Source organism: Sarcophilus harrisii, chromosome 2, assembly GCF_902635505.1.
Source record: "Sarcophilus harrisii chromosome 2, mSarHar1.11, whole genome shotgun sequence".
NCBI classification, from domain to species: Eukaryota; Metazoa; Chordata; class Mammalia; order Dasyuromorphia; family Dasyuridae; genus Sarcophilus; species Sarcophilus harrisii.
In genome coordinates, this window is record NC_045427.1 from 47,792,372 (window position 1) to 47,816,632 (window position 24,261).

At 47.1% G+C, this 24,261-nt stretch overlaps 1 protein-coding gene across 1 annotated transcript in view; it reads right to left on the reverse strand.

Annotated features, from left to right (window-relative positions):
- The window catches only part of ZFPM1 (zinc finger protein, FOG family member 1), a 180,023-nt gene that overhangs the window by 102,141 nt on the left and 53,621 nt on the right, over positions 1-24,261 (reverse strand). The window contains exon 2 of the mRNA XM_031949230.1: positions 4,393-4,521. Within this exon, the coding sequence (XP_031805090.1) occupies positions 4,393-4,521 (129 nt within the window). The remainder of the gene's footprint in view (positions 1-4,392; positions 4,522-24,261) is intronic.

Here is a 24,261-nt window from a genome sequence, read left to right on the forward strand (position 1 = left end):
AAAGAGAAATTAAACATTCCCTAACATAATGAAATGGATGTGTTTATCAGGAGAGAAAGATATTCATATATATATATATATATATATATATATATATAGAGAGAGAGAGAGAGAGAGAGAGAGAGAGAGAGAGAGAGAGAGAAACATTATAAGTTCTGATGTGCCATTTGTCATTGGAGGTAAGTAGTCTGCAAAGAGAAATACTGGTCAAGAAAAACCCTTTTTCTATAGTTTTCTTCCCACCTCCTGTTTTTCCTCCACCCCTCTCCAATTCCATAGTCATAGAGTTCCTTTAAGAAGACACAAACCACTGGGATTAGAAACCTTTAAACCCTCCTCTGGCCCTCACAGGAGAAATTGCAGCAATACTCTGAAGGGGTCACATTTCTAAGGCTGATAATGATTCCCTTGAAGTAGAAAAGGCTCCCAGCCCTAGATAGTGAGATAAGCCCCTATCTGAAAAAATCCCTTTTACTGAGGTCTCTTTTCAGTGGGGCCCTTGTGGTCCCTGCTATTGACCTTTAACTTTCTAGGGAGAATAGTCTTGTGAAGGAAGTAGAGGAGCCCCATATCTTTCAGTAAGGGACTCCATATCTTGGATTCTAAAGAAGCTATTTCCTTAAGACTCCCAAAGAGCCTTGGATCTAAGGTGGAGGCAGCCCAGAAGAAGAAAGCCTGGCCATACCCCCACCAAGCCTGGTGTCTGGGCCTCGGGCCCTTCCACCTTCGGTCTCAGTCCTGGCTGACACTAATGAGATCCTCCAACATTTTTCCTCCATTTGTCCCTGAAGTCCCCTTTAGTCCCTCAGGAACTGTAAGAACAACATCTGCAGCTTGAAACTACCAAGTCAGGGCTTAGGGACCCAGCTGGGATTCCTGTCTGGCAGAAGCTGCCACCCATCTCCGGGCAGCCAATGCCACGGCTTCTGATTGTGGCTGCAAGAACTCTGTCCACTTTTCTCCCCCACATCACAAAGATAAGCTGCACTTCCCATGAAGGCTCAAGGCAGTAGCTTCCTCTCTGAGAATTACTTTGCTTTTGCTTACTTAGGACTTAGCCCTCTTCCAAGCTAAGTAAAGGGATGGAAGGAGGCGTAGCAAACTGACCTGAGTCAGAACACCTGATTGTGAATCCCGCTCCTGCACTTAAACACACAAAACCGTGTGACCAGAGGCAAATCAAAAACCTCCCTGGGCTTCCATCTCCTTACTCTAGAATTTCAGGGAAGCCTTTCCCCATTTCCCTTACATGGTTGTAAGGGATCTGTAAACCTTATAGAGCTACAAAAATATAAGCTATTAGGCAACCAACTATAGCTCTGGAGATCTTTATAGAGCTTCTGCTTAAAAAGCAAAGGCCTGGCAGATAAACAAAGAATATGAGCAAACAGTTCTCAAAAGAATTGCCAACTAGTAGCAACCATAGGAAACAATGTTCCAAATCACTAATATAGAAAAATGCAAACCAAACAGCTCTGAACTTTCACCTCACATCCAGAAATGGTGAGACAAAAGATGGGAGGATGGAAAGGCAGGGCCACTAACCCACCTTTGGTAGGGCTGTGAATTGGTTCAACAGTTCGGGAGAACAATCTGGAGTTATGCAAGAAAAATCACTGCACTGTTCATGCCCTTTAACTCAGAAATTCCGCTGCTAAGTACACCCACCAAAGCGTCAAAGTCAGAAAGGCAGGCCTCTGCTGAAATATCATTGGCAACAGTTTTTTCTGGTAGCCAAGGACTGGAAAGGAGATGTTGTTAATTGGGGAATGGCTAAGTAAATTACATCACATGGACATAATGGGAGAATTACTACACTATAAAAAACAATGTATCTGAAGAACACAGCATCCACGAGAAGACCCAGAATGGAGTAAGCCATACCAAGAAAACAGGACAGATTCTGTGAGTTCCATAATGTGAATGGAGAGAATGTCAATGGCAACCCCCAAAATCAATACAGAGTGCTGGGAAATCACAAAGGCCAATTTTGGTACCAAAAAAAGAGATCTGATAAGATGATGATGATAGCGGGCATTTAAATGCCCTTTGTGCTTTTGAAAAGTGCTTTACCCATTATCTCATGTGATCCCCTCAACAACCAGGGCAGTAGGGGCTATTGTTATCCCCATTTTTACAGAGAAGGAAACTAAGACAGAGGGCTGTCACTTTCCCAGGGTCATGTAAGCAGAAAGTATGTGTCTCTTCATTTGTGGAACACCCTGTATCATATTAGTTAGTTAGTTTTGTTAAACTAGTTGGCTAATTTAGTTAAGGTGAAACTAATGGGCAGGAGAGAAGAGGCCACATGGGCAGCCGAGGCTGGTATTTGCTACAAAGCCCTTGACCTTGGCAGTGGACTCTTAACCAGTTCCTCAAAAGATCTGTAATACTCCCTGTCCATCTAAATCCTTATGAACACCCTCATTCTATAGATCAGGAAAGGGAAGTGACTCCCCAAGACTTCCAGTTCCTGGCCCAAAGTAGGAGTTTAATAAATGTTTATGAACTGAATTGGATAGAATTAAAGTCACAGAATGAACTAGCAGCTAGACTCAACTACTTAAAAATGCTCAATGGTTCACTACTGCTTCCAAGACAGGTCCTTCCCTGATTCAGGTCAACCAGGTCTGCATCCACCTTATTTCTCAGCAAATCCTCTCACTGCACAAAAGGAGCATCCTGAAGTCTGCAGCAAGGAGGGGGAGTCTGGAGCTTCCAGCAGGGGAGAGGCCATTTCCCAGATCAGTTAGCCTGCAGAAGCTGTAGGTTCTGGCTCCTGACAATAATTACTGCTCTCCAAGAGGAGCTGAAGACTCTCTCTGGGAGAGGTCCAAGGCAGAAAGACCTAGTTTAGGAAAGGGCTCCTTCTCCTTGAATCTCCGTGAAGGAGAGGGCGCTTACAGAAGGAGAATGAATCTGATGGAGGCAGGCTCAGGGATACAGGCGTAGGCCCTCCTAGTCCTACAGAGGGGAAAATCAGCCTTCAGTGGGTGGTGGCCCTAAACCAGTGGGAAAGTGAAGGTCGCTGGCAAGGGCTGAAGGACCTACCTAGAGATTTGGGTTTTCTTTTTCTCAGTTATTAAAGCTCCCCACACTAGACTCCCATGTTGGGAGATTGTTAAGGAAGAGAAAAATACCTTATGGGTAATTAATTAAGAGCTCTTGGGCAGGGCCAGGGGATAAATTCCAATTAATTAACCTCCAAGGTGTCAGCAATTTGGATCCCTGCCTAATGGCCAATCTGGATAGCAGAGACCCAAAGGTCCTTTAGTGGGAGAAGGGAAGGAAGAAATCCCAGATAATTACCCACTCCTGCTCTACTAGGCTGGCAGAGGGTAACGCATAATGCCTCGGGTCAGGAGCCATAGCCTGGCCTCCCTAATTGTGGGGCTTTAGATGCATCCTCCCCAGCTCCTCCCGCCCCCCACTCTTCAACATCCTTGGAGTAAGCTGGTCAACCTCAGGAAAATGTGACCCTGGGCAAGTACATTTAATTTCTGTGTGTCCCAAGTCTAAATTAGACAGGAGGGCACTGTCTGCACGGGTAAAGAAGAGCTCCCCACACAGAGAGAAAAATGTGACAAATTGGCATCAAAAAATCTCTTATAGCACTAACAATTAACTATCCTTAAAGCTGGAAGTTCTCTCTGTCTTCTGGGATCGCAGCACCTTCCACTCTCTCAAAAACTAGGGAGGATCCCAGTGAGCTTTTCTTTCTCTGAGTCTAGGGATATGTTGGATCCAGCTCATCCCAGTTCCCAAGAGGAACAAAACCAGTCTTCATTTATGCTTTTGTTGATTGTCTAAACAACAGAGTGATGAAGAAAATTAGAATAATGTGGATTTGACTGAAAAGTGAACTATGTACACACTGGTTTTTGGAAAAGTCATATATCAGTACATCTCTAGTCATATTTACTAATATTTATTGTAGTAGAAATGAAAATGGATAAATTTTTTTTAAAAATTACTTTAAAATACTAAATCAATTATATATTAGCATAAATAACCTTTTAGTAAAAAAGAATAATAACTATATTTTCCCAAACAAGAAAAATTTGGTAAGAATAGCACTGTTTCATATATTTTTGCAAATCTCTTTAATGTCTATCTTAATGGAAGACAGCTTAATTCTCATCTGCTTCTATAGTTTTGGTTGAAATATATGAAGAAAACTTGCAGATACATACTCAGAAAAACCAGCAGCTTAAATAACATCTATGCCTTTTTGTGAAAATAGTTTTGATCTCCAGGGCTCCTTGAAAGGGTCTTGGAAACTCCCTGAAGCACACTTTGAAATCTTTAGGACCACTTCTAATTCCTGAGCACACCCTGGGCAAGGATCACTGGCCCAATCTTAGATGGGGAGAGAAGGGGGGGGTAGCTTACCACTGCAAGGAGGGCTCCCAGGGTCACATTCTCCGGAGGCTTCGGGATCTGAAGCTCCTCCCTCTCTCTCTGATTGACTGGCATCCTCGGCCTGATTGTCTTCTCCTTCCTCCATGTCACCAAGAGAACCTTTAAAAAGAAAACCAATATGGCGGTCATACCACTGTGGGGTTCCAAAGGGCTCACAGCCAACTGGGACCCAACGTTGCTTACTCGCATGTCTGGTGCACTGGGGTCTTGTGGAGACCTGAGGAAGCCACTATTCCGCCCTGAAAACTGGGCAAGGGAATAGACCGAAAAAGAACTTTTTAGTATGGAAAGAATGGTGCTGATGCAAGATGTAGTTGAAAATCATGGGAAGAAGACATCCTGCTTGACTGACTCCAGAAGTCCCATTTGGCCCTAAAGCCGCACAGGGAGGTGTGGGTGAGGGGGATGGCATGCCCATTTTTCAGATGAGGTGACTGAGAGCCAAAGAATTTAGTGACGGGGCTGAATGTTTGAAAGACCATTTGAACCTGGGTTTGCCCAACTCTCAGGTATAAAATCCCATCAAATGCAGCAAGGAAGGGTCTGGCCAGTTAGTGACACTGGCTGTTCTCTATCAACTGCCCACGTCAATCCTACTCTCAGGGATGGAGAGCAAGGGGCACCCCATCCCTGAAAGAATACATCGGGCTTTCAGCTTGCAGGAGAAGGGCACGGGGAATAAGCTAGAAAGACTTAGAGACATCCAAGGTATCTGAAGAGCTCCAAAGCAGGTCCTGGCTGTGGACATGAACAAGAACTCACAGCAATTAGCCTTAAACACAATTGCAATTATAAATTAATTCCTTCCTTCCCTTTTCTTCTTTTTTTTTTTTCCCAATTAACAAGCATGCATTTTCTTCTTCTCATCCCGATCTTGACAATAAAAGAAAAACAGAATCATTGCAATAAATATGCAAGAAAAATTCCCACATTGCCCCCGTCCAAAAATGTGTCCGATCCATATATTCTTAGACATAAGGCACTTATTGACTTGTATATAGGCAAACTGTTTTGAGCAGGAGGTGAAGATCATTGACTACAGGACTGAAAGGGGCTTCCAACAGTCATCAGACCCATTTCGCAGATGTAGAAATTGGGTGACATGCCCAGGGTCACTCAGGCAGCAAGTGACAGAGGATGAATTTGAATCCTGGTCTTTCTCTTCCACTAATTAGATGTAAAAACGAGGACAAAGTGGCCCATCCCTAAGGTCCCTTTCAGTTCTGATAGTGCATAACTTTAAATAAATGCCATTCAAGGTAGGATAGTTAAATAATAAGGGCTGGCATCTAGACAGTGCTTTTAGATTTACAAAGTTGTTTATCAGTATTATCTCATTTAGTATCACACAAACCCTGGTAAGGAGATAGGTGCTGTCACAATCCCCCTTTTACAGTCAAGGTGACTAAGGCATTGACTTCCCCAGGGGCACCCAGTTAGGACATGTCTGAGCTCAGCGACCCTGCTCTAGGTCCAGGCTTTCACCGAGTCACCCCCGGACATCATCTAACAAAGGCTTTCCCGATCAGGTTTAATGCCCCTCATTCCTTGAATCAGCCAGTCTGAGGGGTGGCATCAAAATCCCCACATGACTTGGGTTGTGGTACCTCTGAAAGCTTGCCCCAGCCTTAAGGTCTCCAGTTATCTGAAGGAGACCAATGAAATCTTTCAGACATTGAGCAAAGAAATGAAAATCCCCACTTTGCTTTTTGGAACACAGAAAAGAGAATGGGGGAGTGAGGAAGAGGAGCCACCCTCTCAGAGCATTTCTCCACTTCACAAAGGAGGGAAATGACAAATTTATTGTGTCCCCACACCCCAAGAATCCCCTTTTCTGAGGACTGCTTTCCCCCTGGGCTGGGGATGGAAGTGATGGTAGCTTTGGTAGAGAGGGGACAATGTAGGAAATCTCAGGGCCATGCTATGTTCTCTAAAGGAAGAAGATCTAGGTTGAATCTGGTGTCCTTCCTAGGGCTAATGTTTAATGATTTTATGATGCTCTGTGCCCAATTTAATAATTAATAGTGGGCTAATCTCTAACATCAGCCCAAAGCATTATCTAATGTTCAATGTACAAACACTGGCTTTAAGGGGTGACTGAGCCGTCAATCTCATGATTGTCTTTTTCCCCCGATTTACTAGTAATTCCACAGCTTACACCCCAACAACGGTGCTTTTCCTAGTGGGTGTCTTTGGACACATCCTTCTCGCACTGGGTATGTGGGACACTTCCCGATTAATGTGGATATTAGTCATTTTGAATATTACTTGAAACCAGGTGTGTCTGAGACGATCTCGGGGTGAGAGTTATGGAGAGTGGAAGGAACACGATGATCTCAATGAGGTGTCTGGCGCACCAACAAATCTGGGAGTGTGTCAGTGGAAAAGACTGTGGACAGCCCGTCTGGAAGTAAGAACTCCGAGTACCGGGCGGAAAAGTCAGTCATCCCAAATAAGGATTAACGCCAAGGAAGGCGCCGGGGGCCAGGTCCTCCTTGGGCTGGAACCCATGCGATTCCCCAACCGGACCCAGGCAGCAGGGACAGCCCCCTGAGGCGAATCACTTCCTCCCTAAGCATCCCCCTCCCTTTCCCCCTTAATTTGCGGCAGGCCAGGAATAATAATACTTCTCTGAGAAGTGCCTGCAGCTCCTTGGAGCAAAGAGCAAAGCTGGAATTATTATTACCAGTAACAAGTGGCAACAATGCCGAGGTCTGCAGAGAATAATAATTATCTGCTTTGTTGAAGGCGGTCTCGGAGGGAATCTGCTCCCCGACGGCCAGGGAGGGTGGGAAGGGGCGCCCCCGGCTCTGTCCCAGGCAGAGGACGACCCCCGTCCGCCTGCCCCAAAGAGGAACCCAGAGACCTCTGCGCCGGCTGCCCCAGCAGTCCCTCATCGATTTTCCACATCACTTCCTTGAGTGGTCAGGACTTCTTCCCTTAGTGACAAACCTGCCTAATGGTTTCATTTCTTGCTCCAAACAAATTCCTCTGTAAGAGTAGGAGAAAGTGGAGGCGCAAGGCTCCGGGGGAACCCACGCCCCGGCTGGGGGGCGCCTGGCAAAGGTGGGCCCCGGGAAGCCTCCCACCCCCCATTGCCGGTCCTCCCTGGGAAGCCTCCGACCCCCTTCCCCCCCACTGTCGATCCTCCCCGAGAAGCCGCCGGTCCTCCTTGGGAAGCCTCCGACCTCCCCCTCTCCCCCCCCACTGCTGGTCCTCCCCGGGAAGCCTCCAACGCCCCACTACTGGGGCCCGGATGTTTGCAGGCCTAAGCAGGCCTGGCTCTGCCTCTGGTAGCCAGTTACAGGCAGCCATCATTCACCTGCTGGCCTCTACCCAAGTCGTCGGCATGGGGCCGAGGAGGAATTAATTAGCCGACGGTAAACATGACAAGTTGAGAGCTTATTTGCAGGTTCCTCTCCCAGAAGGCTTTGCCATTCCCCCCTCCTCCATCCTCCAAATCATCAACCAGAAAGACAAAGGGAGAAGGACCCATGATGGAGAGAGACAGAAAGTTTGGGGAACCAAACGTCCCGGAGTTTGTGGGAAACTTAGCCCGAGAACAGCCAAGACCCGCAAGCAGGCCCGTGGGTTGGATCCGCGGGAACAATGGCCGCCTCAGGGGAAAGGCAGGAAGGAGACGGGACCAGCATCACCGAGAGCCGTGAATGGCGCTCACCTGCGGGGATGGCGGAGCTACTGCCACCGGGGAGGGCATGGGCAGCCACGAGGTCGGGGTTCAAGTCCCGGCTCAGCAGCTTCCTGGGGGATGCCCTGAAGGAGCGGCCTCAGTTTCTTCATCTGTAACAATGGGGGAGTTAGACCGGAGGGTCCTAAATGGCGCAGCCCGATCTCTGGCCACGTCCTTAGCCGAGAGGCGGCCGGGAAGGAGGGAGAGAGGAAGCCACACAGTAAAAATGTCTTCAGACCTCAGCTGCTCCCTGACTCCAGGCAAGGATATTTACGGGGGAGAACAAAGGGCTCTATAATCTACACAAAGCAGACAACAATAAGCGTGAATAAAGAGGCTGCCAGAGAAGGAAAGGCAATTTATTCTAATTCTGCTAATTTCAGTTCCAGCACAATTAAAAAGCCTCAGATAATGCCCAGAAACAATCGCCACCTAACAAATCGTTTCTCTCTCCGCAAATGAAACATCGTTAGGCTAATTTCTTCTTTCACGCCTTCCCGGCTCTTGGCTGCCTGATAAAATTAACTGGCTTTCTTCTCCCCGGCCCTCTCTCCAGCCCCCAGCAAAGAGGGCTGGGGTCCCCGCTCCTGCAGCCCCCCCAGCACCCCCTCCCCTCCCAGCCCTGTGGGGCCTGACTTCCGGCTCTCTCTAGAACCACCCAGAACCCACCGGGCACCTGGCCCTGTCCTCTGGGCTGACGGCTACTGGCGTGTTCTGCCCCAGGGATGCTGAGCAAGGCTTGGGACACTTCAGATCACAGCCCCGCCTTCCCACTGCCCACCAGCGGACAGCTCCGTTTCCCACCCCCACATCCTTAGGATGTAGGGAAGCGTTAACTTGAATGTCCTCACTCCGGCTCCCCAAGCCATTTTCCCCAACTTCTTTGTCTCTGTCCATTTCTGTCCCTCCAGCTCTCGGTCTCTCTCACACACACCCAGAGTAAGACTGTCCTGCTGGAGTACCCCCAGTTATTTTGTTATCCAGTGGGAAGGCTCATTCCTGAAGCTCATGAACCCTTCCACCTCCCCTAGCCCTGGCCCCACGCTCCGCACCCACCTCCCCGAGCCCCCGGCCCCACGTCCCGCACCCACATCCCACGGGCCCTTTCTTCCGGAATCTTTCTCCTGAGTAGGTCAGGCTCGCCTCTGTGGTCCGGACATTCCCAGCCAATGGCTGGACCTTCTGGAGGGGGAGAGTCCTCAATAGCTTCTCACGCTGCCCTAACAGGCAAGAATCTAGCTTAAGTTGTGAATGGGCTCCTTCCCAGCCATTTAACAGAGGAAATTCTCTCTGGTTCATCTGTCAGGCTCAAAGAGCCGGTCGGGACCTCAGGGTTCACCCAGTCCGATTCTCCCCGAAACGCGAACTAATTTGGCATCCCGGTCATTCAGGTTTTTCTTGAATACCTCCAGAGGCAGAGAGCACATTTCCCACTCAAAAGAAAAACTAAGACCGACATCACTCAACCATGGAAAAATCATGATCCAGGCAGCTTAAGGCCTCAGCACAGATGCCACCAGAACGCAGCCCGAATCAGATTCCCGCGCGTCTGACAAAGTGATAAAAATGCCACGTATGGAGGAAGCGAGCCCGGAGCCAGATCCGGCCTCAGACACGCACTAGCTGCGACACCCTGGGCAAGTCACCTAACCCCCTTACCTCGGTTTCCTCATCAGCCCAACAAACTGGAGAAGGAAATGGGAAACTACCCCAGTATCTTTGGCAAGAAAACCCCAAAGGGGGAAAGAGAGATGGATGTGACTGAAAGGATTCAATGACCACCATCACCTGATGTAAATGTGTGGTTTCCCAAGTCAATATGCAGCCCAAGGGTCTGTTTCTACTTGAGCTTGACACCATGGTGAGACACTTACAAAGAACCCAAAGTCCTGGGTTCAAGTTCTGACTCTCCTATTTACTTACTATGACATTGGACAAGTCATTTTACTTCTGAATTTTAGTTTCCTCCTCTATAAATTGAAAACAGTTCCTATCTTATAGAAATATCAAGAAAAAAAGGCTTTTTCAAAGACTTGAAACACTATCCAAGAGACCTTGGGTCATTCTGATTACCAAGAATTCTGAGTTCTTTACAATCTCTCATCTGTAGGTTTCTTTGACTTTCTCTGAGAGCATCATTACTACTGGGAGCATGAGCTCCCAGTCTTCCTGTTCTACAACTGTGGTTCTCAAAATTTTTCTCCTTAGTATCTTTATAGTATTAAAAATGATTGAGAATCTGTCTGAAGTTTTTGTTTATGTGGGTTATATTTATACTTGACATATTAGAAATAAAAACTAATTTTGAAATTGTGGACCCTCTAAAAGGGTTTCAGAGACTCCCAGGATTCTCTGAAGTGTCACACTTTGAGAATCACTGCTCTAAGACAATTCAGGTCTTTAATCTAAGTATTTCCCTACTTGAAAAAGGATTTCCTCTATAACATGGTAAGTTGTTTGAGATGGCCAATAGGGTTGCATCCTTCCAACCCTGAAACTCTGTGCTTTCTCTGGTCTTTCAGTTAAATATCTGGATTGATGAGGAAATTACTACCTCCCAAGGCAACTCACTACATTTGGAGAGGAAGGCTCATTGTTAGGAGGTTTTTATCTAAATGGAACCAAAATTTACCTCCCAGTAATTTACAGCTAGGTGGTGCAGTGAATGGAGTGCTGGACTTGGAACTAGAAAGTCTCATCTTCATAAATTAAAATCCAGCCTCAGACATTTACTAGCTGTGTGATTCTGGGCAAGTCCCTTAACCCTGTTTCCTCATCTGTAAAATGAACTGCAGAGGGAAATGGTAAAAGACTTCAGTATCTTTGCCAAGAAAATCCCAAATAAGATCATGAAGAGTCAGACAATTCAGAACAATCCACACCCATTGCTCCTTTTTCTTTAGAAGCACATTAAGTCTAAAGCCTTCTATAAGACAGCCCTGAACACAGCTGAAGATGAGATTCATCCACGTGTTTTCTTTTTGACTAAAACTTTTCCATCGCCTTTCCTCTCCCCAACACCCTTTGATCGGCAGGACATGTGAGAAGATTGATCATAAGATCATGGCAACCAACAGCCAACAGTTCCCTGGTCGCAGCCATTCCAATTTCTGCATTATAAGGCTGACAAAGCTCTTTCCCTCACCTTCCCCATTTTGGAGATGAGGAAACTGAGACTGAGAGAGGTTTACTACTAGCCTGGGCTCATGAACGGTCTCAGAGCCAATACCTGAATCTAACAGAAATGGTGAAGAGAAAAGTGGGTCAAATTTGAAGTCCAATGTCTTGGGTTTGAATTCCTCAAAGGAGCTTTGTGATCTTGGGCAAGTAATGAAACCTCTGTTGTTCTCTTCATCTACAAGACAAAAAGGTTGGACTAAAAGACCCCTAATTCTCAGATCTAAATCTGTGATTTAGTCAGGGATGGGCGGCACTGAGGATTTCACTGGGTCAGGGAAATCCTTCTGAGGAAAACTCCCCCCACTAATGCAGAAGCATACAGCCCGATGGCTACTGAGACTACCTTGGATTCAAGTCCTGTCCTAGGTAACTGCAAGACCATGAAATGAATACTGTGATTGTCTCCAAATTACAGGATTTGGGGTCGGAGGGATGCTTAGAGAGCTCTAAGAGTGAGTGGAGTCAAAGTATTTTATTTAGGAGGAAACTGAGACCACGGGTCACACAGTGTCACTAAGAAGTGAAGAAGAAGATGGCCATGAGGTACTTTCAGGCTGGGCTCCCCAAGTGGGATCCCTGTTCTCCCCCCCGCCACCTCTGGTCCATGAGGAGCTCTCCCCGGTGCACCAGGGCTAGGGCTGCGGACCGGCGGGGCTGGGGAGAGCGGCCGCAGCCCGCCGGCTGCTGGCTGTGGCCGCAGTGACGAGAGCGTCATTTCTCTGGGATTGCTGGAAGCCTGGCTCGGTTATCACCCCATGCAGGCTCCCTCTGCCAGCCTGATCTGTCTATTCTTCATTAAGCAAATACGCTGAAATGGAAATGAAAACATAATAGCTATTTGATTTTGGGCGAGATATTTTGCATATTGGTTCAGTGCTGATAGTGGAATTTCATCAACTCCCTTTTTTCATGCTTTAAAACTGAATTACTAAGACAGCCTCTACAGAGGGGGATGAGCCAAAAAGCTCAGTTCCAAGACACTCCGCTTGGACGATTAACTATTCTCTCTCTCTCCCTCTCCCTCTCCTTTTTTGATAACAAGGCTGGCTTTTTTTTTTTTTTTAAATTACTGCGATTGTTAAAAACTCACATTGATCTCAGATGGTGGCGACAATATTAACCTTGCTGGCCTGGGAGCCTCGCCGAGCCGTCGGAGTTCCCCGGGTTTTGCCAGACTGCCCAGGCGAGCTCCCGCTGCTCAGGGTCAGACCGGACAGTGCCATGGGAGAGCTGAGGAGAACCAGGTGTTTCCAGAACCGAATGGGAATCAAGGGCTTTGGGTCATCCATCAGCCCTCGTGGGGGAGTTAGTCCAGGGAGGGGAGGGGGCTCAGGTGCTCAAAAGGGTATCCCAGGAAACATTCTGCCGTTCCCACTAAGGGGACCAGTCCCAGCGACCTCCTGCTCGGTTTCCATTTATAAAAAACAAGCTCCCTGGGGGAGGGACAGGTGGGGAGAACCCATGAAGGCAGGCTCACACATCACCGTTTCATTTGGGGCTTAAAACCTCAGCAGGAAATAAGGCAAAGATTATTGTTGTCATCCTAGAGATGGAGTCAGGGTGGCTTTCAAAGGTCACATTCCTGCCCAGCACCAAATGTGAATTGGCAGAGTGAGCCAGACCAGAAGCCCCCAGTTCAGCGCTCCTTCCACAGCCTCCCAGGGATGGGCTTCCCAGATCCCCAGGGAAATGACATTCTTGTCACTGGCCTCCGTGTAATGTGTCACTCAGGACAAGGCTCGGCTTCTGTTTTGAGATCAGACCCCTGATTTATCAGTCTATAAAATGGGGATAAGCAGACTGGTTCGACTGGAAGGATATCAGGATGTTCATGAGCTGTCCATGGCACAAAAATGAGCATTTACTCAACCTTGATTTTTATGCTTGTTTAGGTACGATCATGGCACTGAGAGGCAGCCCTGAGGTCTAGGATATTATGCCTGCCTAACCTCCAGGTGATAACCACGTACACAAAGTAGACCTTGGCACTGACCATCTCCCCATCTTGCTCTTCCCTCAGGATTCACCCCAAAGACATCTTTTCTGGCCCCCCTCTTCCCAAGCTGCCTTGCAGTCGGCAATTTTGTATTTATTCCGATTATAGTTTTCTCTAAATACTGCGGAAATGATGCTCTACACACTGAGCCACCTAAGCTGGGGACAAGAAGATTTCAGGTTTGAATCCAGACCCAGAAAGGGAGTAGCTGTGTGACCCTGGGTTCTACCACAGTTTCCTCAACTGTAAATGAGGATAATAATAGCACCTGCCCTGAGGGCCATCACACAATTGTAAGGCTCAAATGAAATATTTACAAAGCACTTAGTAGGTGCTTAACAAATGCTCTGTTCAACCTGACAGGTAGGGATTGTCTCATTCTTTATATTCTCAGGACTGAGCACAGTGCCTGGTATGCAGTAGTCACTGAATAAATGCTTCTCTTCCTCTCCACCCTCACCACAGCACCCCTGTAAGGTTAGTTATACAAGTATCATCACTCCCATTTCTGAGGCTCAGACTTAGCAGCCAGTTATTCACCCTCTGTCAGCGAGTGCTGGAGGGAGGATTGGAACTCAGGGCTCCTTAGGCTCTTGATGCCATACTGCCACCGACACTATTCCCCCCACTGATAGACTGGGGCCGGGAGCAGCAGTTCCAGCATGGATGGAACTCAAAATAATTGAGCATTATGGCTATCATTATCATTATTTTTTATTTTTATTTTGTTAAAGCCTTTTATTTTCAAAACCACATACATGGGTAATTTTGACAGAATCCTTGCAAAACCGTGCGTCCCAAATTTCCTTCTTTTCCCTACCCCCTCCCCTGGATGGCAAGTAATCCAATATATGTTAAACATGTACAACTCTTCTATATATTTCCACAATTTCGTGCTATCATTATCATTATTGGCATCAGCAGTTACAGCCAGGCAAGTCATTCCATCTCCTACAGCCTCAGTTTCCCCAACTACGCCAGGTGCTCATTGTTTCCCAGGATGACAAGCTCAGGACTCAGCTATGTCCTCATCTTCCTTCTGAGGTTTCCTGGCTTCCTTCACGTCTCTCTGCCATCCTGAATCTGCCTAAACCTCTGCTGAAACGGCTTCTCTTTGCAGCCCGTGTCTGCACCTTTAAGGGGAAGCACTAAACCTAACTGAATCTCAGTTTGCTCCCTTAGAAAATTGAGCTTCCGAGAGGAAACCTGGTGGTGTAGTTAGAGAGACAGCAAGACCCAAATTCAAATCCAGACGCCACAGAGTCGCTGGGCAAGAGGTTTAAACTCTGGACCCTTCAGATACTCTCTGTAATCTGTAATCTGTAAGTCACAGAGAAAATGCTGGAGGAACAAAAGAAAAGGACATTTCTTCCTAAAGTCTGTTTGCTGTTTTTAGCCTGGCATACAGTAAGCGCTTAATACATGCTGGATGAAACTTCACTTCATAAAACTACAGGTCTAGTTTTTTTAAATGAGGAAAATAATACAATCAGGTTTTAGAGTAATGAGAGTGCCAAGCTGTCTATGGATGGGTGAAGTGGGACTTCCTTTAATTGTTCTAAAATGTACCCAAAAATCATAGTATTATGGACCAGTAAGAGATTATGTTGTTTGGCTCTACCCTGACTCATACATGAAGATCTATAGATGAAAAAGATGGTAGAAATAGAGAGAAATCAAACAGAAAGAGATGAAATGCCTTTCTCTAGCTAGGTGAGGGAGGGGAGAGTTTAGTTCTAATATATGTCAACTATGAATCAATATCTACTACCATCAGCCTTTGTCCCCCTCAGCCTCCAATTTTAAAAACAGAAAAGTTCTGTGCTTTTTTCCCCAACCTGTCCCTGCATAGAGAAACACACAGCAGCTAATGGGTTGGCTAACTGATCAGAAGTATAAGATCTGGTAGCAAAAAGGAGACATAAGGTCCAACTACCTCATTTTAGAGTGGAAAACGCACACTTCCACAAAATTATACAGGTAATGAACAGCCAGGTCAGGATTTGAACCCAAGTTCTTGGACTCCAGACTCTGTGATCCCTTCCTTTATACCATGATGCCTATCAGGAAGAAATAGGCCTAAAAAATAAGTTCCTCCAAATCTCATGGTAATCATTGGCAGAGCCTGGATTGAAAACCAGTTTTCTTAACTCTGTACTTTATTTCTCTGAGCCTTCTCTGGCTTAAATTTTGGGGAGGGGGAGAAATCTTCACACACTAGATCAGAGCTAAATTAGAGCTCAAGGGATCCAATTTTCCTACAGCCACTAGTTGGTCCCGAGACAAAAGTCGATGCTCTTCTCTGGGCAAAATAAGTATGCAAAAAAAAAAAAAAAAAAAAAAAAGCTGATATTGAAGGCCTCATGGGGCTCTAATATTCTGTGATCCTAAGATGGCCACAGAGTGCCCGAAGTTGATCAATAAAAAGGAACATGACAAATGTAGGAGAGGCTTTGGGAAAAACAGGCACATCAATGCATTATTGGTGAAGCTGTAAATCAGTTCAATCCTTCTGAAAAGCAATACGGAACTCAGCCTTACAAGTAGCCAAACTCTGAGGGCCTTTTGACCTTATACCCCAAAGAGATCAAGGAAAGAGGGGGAAAAACCCCCAGACACAAATTTATCTATAGCAGCTTTCCCCTCCTCCCCCCCTCCCCAGGAACAGAGAATGACTGATTCTGGGGGATGATTCAATAGTTATGGGACACAAGTACAATAGAACGCTATTGCATCATAAGAAATGACGAGAGGACGGCGTTAGTGAGACCTGAGAAGTAGGCTGAACGGAACCAGGAGGAAGAGTTATATTCACCAATAACAACGTAAAACAAATGACATTGAGAGCCTTAAGAACTCTGATCAATGCAGCATTGCCAGAGAGGCGACAGACTCAGTACAAAGTGGGCCCTATATTTTGGTGGATGGCCAGGGATAGAATTTGCTTTGCATGACTTTGGAAAACAATATATTGGTTACAATCATTTTTCTTTTCTTTCTTCTTTTAAAATGAGCAAGGGAGAAGGGAGAGAAAATAGATTTTTATTCATTTTAAAAGAGTTGTGCTGGAAGGAATAGGGAGACTCAGGATTTCCCCACCTCTAGAACTTTTTTTTCACTATGAACCAGCCTTTTCCACACTACCCACAGCCTCCCATCTTCCTCCTCCTCCTCCTCACTACATAATGAAGTTCACAAAGTGCTTCTCTCGTAACCATCCTAAGGTAGAAAGGAAAGGTTATGATTTCCATTTTACCGATGAGGAAAATGATTTTGAAAACCAGAAATGAGCATGATCAGTGTGCCGCACTTTGATGTTCTTTGTTAAACATTTCCCGCTTACATTATACCCTGATTTGGGCTTTGTCCTGGGGACCGTGCCTGCCCTACACTGCCCTGTCTTGTTCAGCTGAGCATTTTCTCCCTGGACACAACTGGACAAATACGGCCCCCATTCTCTGAGTATTGTTGGGGATGTGCCCTCTCGCACTTTCGAGGCCTCCTGCACCCTGACGGGAGCCAGGGCTCCCTCCCCTTTTCTGTCTGCTTCTGCTGAGCCACAGACCCAGATTCAGTGGGCCTTCCCCCTCCCCACTTTTTCTCATAGAGACATTTTAAGGAAAAAACTAGGAAATAAAATTGGCGGAGTGACATCACTGCTTTCAGGCTGGGGACAGCAGAATAATCCCTGGAACATCATGAAAACATCCACTTGCAGAAGAATGACAGGTTCCTATTTAGCAATCTACATTTCCCCAGGAACCTAATTACGACCTCAGAAGTTCATTCATTCATTAGGAACCCTGGGGATTAGGGCTAGAAGTAGGGAGGGAGACAAGGGGAGACTGAAGATAGGGGTTGGGGAGTGGGAGGTAGCTGAGGCCGGGAAAGACAGCGGGTATTGCCCAGGAGACACCCCCTCTTCAGGGAAGCTGAGCCCTGAGGAGGGGGAGATGAAAGGTAGTTTGGGACTGGACCTCCCCAAGAGGAGGCTAGGCGAGAAAAGGAGGAGGAGACGAGGGAGGAGGAAAAGGTGAAGGTAACTCCCTCCATCCCAGGGTCAGCAAAAGGATTATTTCTGGAGGTAATGATTTGATCATTTCGCTCAAATTAAACGTCTATCAGCATCTGAACAATAACGCTTTTCTTACTGTCTGGCCTGGCCACTGAAGTGAAAAGGAGTGGGGAGGAAAAGGCCTTTTTTTCCTTCTGTCTGCCAAGAGAGAGACCCTGGGCTCTCCAAAAGCGGGCCTGCAGACAAGAGCTAAGAGATAAGGGGCCTCGATAACAGTCAGAAAATAGCAACAGATTCCAACTTTCCCACAAGCTCAGAGATCAGAGGCAGGAGCCACCAGGGCAGACCAAATGGTCACCTAGCTCCCTACCTTTGCTGATGGGGAGAAGGGGCATCAAAGAAAATGGGGTGGGGGGTGGAGGAGAAACAGAGACAGAGAAGAAAGGGAAAGATGAGGAGGGGAGGGGGAAAGGGGGAGGTAGGGATGGAAAAAGAAAAGAAGGGAGGTTGGAAGAGAGGAGAAGAGGGAAGGAGGGAGAAAAGGAAGAAAAAGAGGAGAGAAAAGAGGGAGGTGGGGATGAAGAGAGAAAAAGGGAGAAGAAAGAGCATCTCTTATTCAGATACCAGAAGGAGGGAAAGAGGAGGAAAGGGAAAAGCAGTGACATGGGGAGACAGGGAAAGATGGAGGGGAAGGAGGATCAGCAATCTGCATTTTGGGGGGGGTTTAAGACCGGGATGGGGGAGATCATTTAGTCCAGATGAGAAAAACGAGGCTGGCTGAAGGTGAGTGGCCGAGGGTCACGCAGAGTTAATGGCAGAGGGCCTGGTGACTCCCCGCCCAGCGGCCTTGTCTTTCCCCTCGGTCGGCTGTCCTTGTGGGAAGGGAATTCTCCCAGAGATCTGAGCTGACCGCTTAAGGCCTGAGCCTTCCCAGAGGTCTGTGCATTTTCTTCAGCTGGAAGAGGCTTCCCCATTCCAGCCAGAGGAAGGTCTAATTTCACACCCTGCGAGAGGCAAGTAGAGGAACTATTCCAAGGGGCTCCTGTTGTTGTGAGTGGGCAGGGGCTGTGAGCACAAGCTCACTTCTGCTGAACCAAAGGGGTAGCAAAGGCCAGACCACTGAACATGTCAAATTCTTCTGGTTCCTGGAAATAAGCAGGTCACTGGCTTTAAGGTCAGGAGACCAGAGTTCAAATCCTACCTCACTCACTGACTCCCTCTGGTCCTCAATTTTTCTTGTTTATAAAATGAGCTGTTTGGATGAAAAGTCTAAGTCTCTGGTCCTTGTGCTTACTCTAAAACAAGAGGCCACAGGGAATCCTCCATCCTCCCCTTTCAGAGGATTGCTATGTCTTCCCGTTGAAAAACAAAAGCATCCTTTGTGACTCTAGACAAGTCATTTGCCCTCAACCAGCCTTGTTTCCTCATCTGTCAAATGAGGGATTTGGGCCACCCCGTCCCAGAGATTTAGGAGTGGGGCCTTCCATGCTTAGAAATAACGCTGTCATTTAGTCTTCAAACCAGAGAGAAAGAAAGTCTCGCCCTGAAATCTCTCTGCCCGGTGACCCAAGATTTTTAAGGTGAGGGGCAGGAAACCCACCAGATTCTGGTCCATCAAGCTGGGGCCACTGATGGAGTCGTCAAATCCCAGACTATCAGAGGTGGGAGGACCCCGAGGGGTCCAGGAGGAAACAGGGGCCAAAAGCCGAGCTGCCACAGGCCTGCCTCTCTCCTCTACCAGTTCTACTGGGTTGACAAAGACCCTGCCAGATGCATTAGCTGAGAAACAGCATCGGCGGCTGTCCTTGAAATATCAGCAAAGGGATGAGAAGAAGAAAAAAGTCACAGATCCATCGGTCTCTCGGGGGCCCGCTTTGCCCCCGCGGAGGAGAACGGGGGCACAATCACTGCCCCCACCCACCCGGAGCCAATCTTCCCTGGCTAATGAGCTTCCTGATGAAGGAGGACACTTGATTCCCAGGCAGGTAGTTGCGATGACAGATGAAGTCCGCTGGGGGCCCGGGATCTAGGACACAGCATGGAAGCCGCTTCTTGGAAACAGATCAAGCCAGAGCTGACAGGGGAGAAACGGCTCATCTTCTTGCTCCCTGAGCATGATTCCTCAGGGGTCCTGCATGAAGATGAGCAAGAGACCCTGGAACCGGAGAGCGCGAAGGCCCCCATCCCACAGATAACCTGCAGCTGCTGGGACGGGGCCGGACTGTCCCGGGCCCAGGGCGTGGGGGCCGGAGAGCCGGCCCTCTCACTCCCAGTCCCCCATGTTAGAATCTATCAATAACTATCTGCAGAACACATAATTAAATTTGTCAAATCGAAGAAGAGCAGGGGCAGCAGACAGCCAGCCAGAGAACTGGGAAAGTCCGGAGCAATGGAAGCGGTAGAAAAAGGGCTGGCCCCCAAGGAAGGGAGTTCAAATCCAACCTGAGGCATGTGATTCCAGCCAAATCCCTCCACCTCCATCTGCCTCAGTTTCTTCTTTTATAAAAGGATCATGGCAAGGATCATTTCTTCTCTTTTTTCTGAGGCTGGAATACCATCCCCTCCCGCCCCCCACCTTCCCTTATTCCCCTCCCCACCTTCCTCACAGAAGCCACAATAAAATCAAAGTCCCCAAGGCTAATAGAATGGATGTATCTGTCTTCTCTCTCATTGCCCCATCCGCCACTCCTGTGACTTTCTAAACCCAAATGCTCCTTCCTATTTGGCCTCTTTTAGACCTTAAGCCCCCTGAGGGAAGGAACTGACTTAGTGCTTGGCAAATGATCCTTAATAAATGCTTTTTTGTTCTTTCACTATTACCATCACCCACAGCCAAAACTGCAATCTGGTTATTATCTGATGCTATAATTAAGTCCATTGAAAAACCTATTTCTCTTTCTAAATTCCACACGTGAGCAATAGCGTGTGAGCAATTACAATTCCTAACATCCATACAATGGCTGGTAGACAGCGCTTAAGAAATACTTAGATAGTGTTATCGGAACTTTAAGGTTTGATATTTTATCGGATTTGATCCTTAAAACCACACTGTGAGAGTACTGTTATTATGCCCACTTTACAGATGAGAAAAATGAGGCTTGACACAGACTTAGTATCAGAGGCAATTTTTCTTGTGCAGCATGACAGAGACGGAAACATGTCTGCAGATTGTGTGTTGTCTTGGGCAGATGGGAGGGACGGAAAGAGGGAGAAAAATTTGGAACACAAGGCTTTGCAAAGGTGAATATTGAAAACTATCTTTGCATGTATTTGGAAAATAAAACACTATTAAAAAAAAAAGTTATCAGTGGCAAGGTTTGAACTCTGGGCTTAGTAAGCAGGTTCAGTCCTTTATCCACAATATTTCCTAGTGAAAAGCTCAGTGCTGTGAGCTTAAAGGAGGGTAAGAAAGAACTTGGTGGAAGAAGGGGGCCTTGGATCAGGCCGGGATCGCAGAGGAGAAGGGCAGAGTTGTCAAGGTGAGACTGACCAGAGCGGGGAAGGAGGCCGGCTGGAAGGCAAGGATGCACTGGGGATGAGCGAGATATCTCCCTGGGAGAGAGAGCGGGAGACTGGGTGCTCTCCTGAGCCTCAGAGACCTTTCTCAGGAAGGGTGAACCCCACAAAAACCCAACCGCAACAAGTCCCCAGACTAAAACTGGTCCCGAGGCGGAGGGTAGGAGGATCGGGGGCACAATGAGAAAATGCCAAGAAGGCAGAGGGAGTTAACAAAGCCGGAGCCCAGATACATCCAGCTGGGGAGAGCATGATAATGCCTTTATTCTTCAGGCCCTCTGCTTCCCTTCAGCCTCTTATCCAGCCTCTGACCCTGAATTCATCTTGAAAGCTTGTAAAGAAGGGCCAGAAGAAAGGGGCTGAGGAGCTACCGAGGGGCCCCGGCACGGGGGGCACCAGCCCATCACTCCCGTTATCTCCTTGGCTGCAATTGAAAGCGGGGAGGGTAGGCTCCTGCTTTCCTCGGGGTGTGGAGACTTTTCCAGCAAGCTGCGGCTTCTCCCTCCCAACCAGGAAGCACCAACCCTCCCAAGGTACAAGCAGCAAAGGCAAACCCCTGCCAGGGGCCCTTGCCATAGGATGGGATGAAGCCGAATCGGTGACAGGGAGGTCCCGCCAGTGAGAGAATGGAGGCAGTGCTCTGAGATGATGGCAGATAAGAGCAGCAAAGGCTTGGATGGGTGGGTCCCGGGGCTAATCACTTTATGTAAGCCTCAGTCTTTCTAACTGTCAGGTGGGAATAATGACACCTAACTACCCATTTTAATAGGGATTGCTGGGAAGATCAAACAAATAACTATAAAAGGAACAGGGGAATTATCACTCACTTTTCCTGCTTCTGCCTTTATAGAGACTCAAATGCACTAGATTTAACTTTTTTTTTTTGACTCCTGATTTTAATATTTTCCCAGTTAAATGTAAAACAATTTTTTTACATTTGTTTTTAAAACTAAGTTCCAGATCCTCTCCCCCTCCCCACCTCCCACAATGAGAAGGCACATTAAGTTAAGCGGAACATTTCTGAAAAATAGATTTGACATTTTTGATTGGATGATCCCTGTAGGATCCACACAAATATCATCATCCTGTGCTAAGTAGCATTATAGTGACAGTTTGAGTAGCTAAACTCTCTGAGCCTCAGTTTCCTTATCTGTAAAAATGCCAGAGAAGAAAAGTTCTTACCTGCTGATTTCTTAGTCATTCAACATGTGAGCCCAGGGCTGGGGCCGGGGCTAAGAGATGGGGAAGGACCCACCCATAGAAACCACTAGATGAGCTGCTTGCATCCATCCTCTCTGCAAACATCAATATTCTAAAAGCTGTGTGTGCCACAAAAGAGGATGTTGGGGAGATAATCTGCTATTAGAATGATGGTGTTCTACCTTTCTCCTAAGAAAGGGAAAGGGAAGGGAGGGAGGGAGAAAAAGAAAGAAGGAAGGAGAGAGGGAGGGAATAAAGGAGAAAGTAAGGAAGAAAAAAGGAAGGAAGGAGGGAAGAAAGAAAGAAAAGAGGGAAGAAAGGGGGGGGAAAGGAAGGGAGAAAGGAGAGGGAAGGAAGGAGGGAGCAATGAAGAAAAAAAGGAGGGAGCAAGGAAGGAAGAAAAGGAGAAAAGGGATTGACCTGAGGTTGGTCATTGGCTGTAGGAGTTTCATTCCCATCTGCCCCAAGATGACATGCTCTCCATCAGCATCTTGGCTTCCCTCAGATCCCAGCTAAAATCACACCTTTCCCCATCTCCTTTAAGGTCAGAACTTTCCCTAACTGCTTATCTCCCTCCAGCTTACTTGTCCAAAGCATTTGCATATTATCTCCCCTCAGGGACAGTGAGCAGCTCCAGGCCAGGGAAAGTTTGTTTTTGTCTTTCTTTCTGCCCCCCATGCTCAAGCACAGGGCCTGACACCTGGTAGGTGCTTAATGCCTGCTTGTTCACTGATGGCCGGACAAATCCCAGACCTGCTCCCTGTCACACAACTTTGAAATGTAGCGGGCCTGGGGAGGGACATTACAATGGCTTATAAGTGACTGAGATAGGTCTTGGGGGATGCGCCCCAGCTCAGGACCTGCGGTCACTGGGCTAGAGGGACTTCGGATTTGGGCTCTCCAGATTTCCAACATTCCTCCTCTTTGTCCACGTTGTCTCCACCACTGGAAAAGAAGCCCCTTTAGGGCCGGAACTCTTCACCTGACATGGTGCCCTTAATAAAACTGACTAATTGGTGACTGTAATAGCCTAATAAAAGCCCCCTTCCCTCTTCTCCAACAGTTCTCAAATAGATTCCCAAAGCAGATGTGGCTGCAACCCCCTCCTCAAAAACTGTGCTGGATGATGCTCCCACCCAGGGCTTCAGGCCTTTTCACAGTCCTTATCCCTTACCCTTCTGCCCCACTGAGTTATCCTTCAAAGATACAGGTTTCCTTATACAGAGTTTGGAATTCCTTCAAAAATGGACAAGAGTTCCCAGAATAAAAGCATTGTGGAGATCAGGCCGGGCTGGATCTTGCAGCAGTTCCAGGTGCCGAATGCTGGTGTAGACTGCAGAAGGGCAGGTGGTACGGAGTGTAAGATCGCACCAACCGCATGAGCAGCGGACAGGTAGGAAATGACCGAAGAGGAAACTACAGCAACCCAAGGGAGAGCTGGGTCATCCAAGTTTTCTCATCTATTAAATGGGGGGAATAGCACCCACCTCCCCAAGTGGTTGTAAGGATCGAGTTAATATGTTAAAAGCACACCACAAATCTCCAAGTACCATCTAAGTGTCATGGTTATTCTCACATTTATATAATTCAATTCCAGAAGCACTCATCAAACACCTACTATGTGCAAAGCACCTTGACAGATTTTGAAGAAACAGGCAAAAAAGAAATGGACTCTTCCCTCAGGAAGCTTATAGTCTGGAAAGTAAAAACATGGACATAAGCTCTCATTCAAGGAAGGCTTCAGAAGGGTTAGAAGGAGCAGTCAAAATGACTGGGGAGGGGTCCCAGGAGAAAAAACCCCTTGAGGTTAGAGATCGCAGGAAGCCTTCATGGATGAGATGTCCACTTGGGTTGTACCTTGGGGTATAACATATACAGGGGGCTGAAGCAAGAGACAGTTGAATATTCCTTTTGCAAATGTGCATATTTCTAATGCTTCCAAATCCCTCTTTCCCTACTTGGGACTGATTTATTTTGTGGTAAATCAAGTTGTGTGAGTCACATAGAAAGTTGGAAGCCCTCAGTGGAAAATGTCAGGGGTGGGCAGGAGCTAACTCCTATCTGCTGAAGAGCCAATTATTAAAATTTCAGTATGAGCATTTACATCCTGACTACTATTGCAGATCAAGGCTTGACTTATTTTTGATTGTGTAGACTTCATAAAGTGGTGGCGAAAATGTTTCTGAAGCAGATTAAACTTCAAAGTGTCTTGTGCATTTTTTCTTCTGGAGAGCTAGTTAT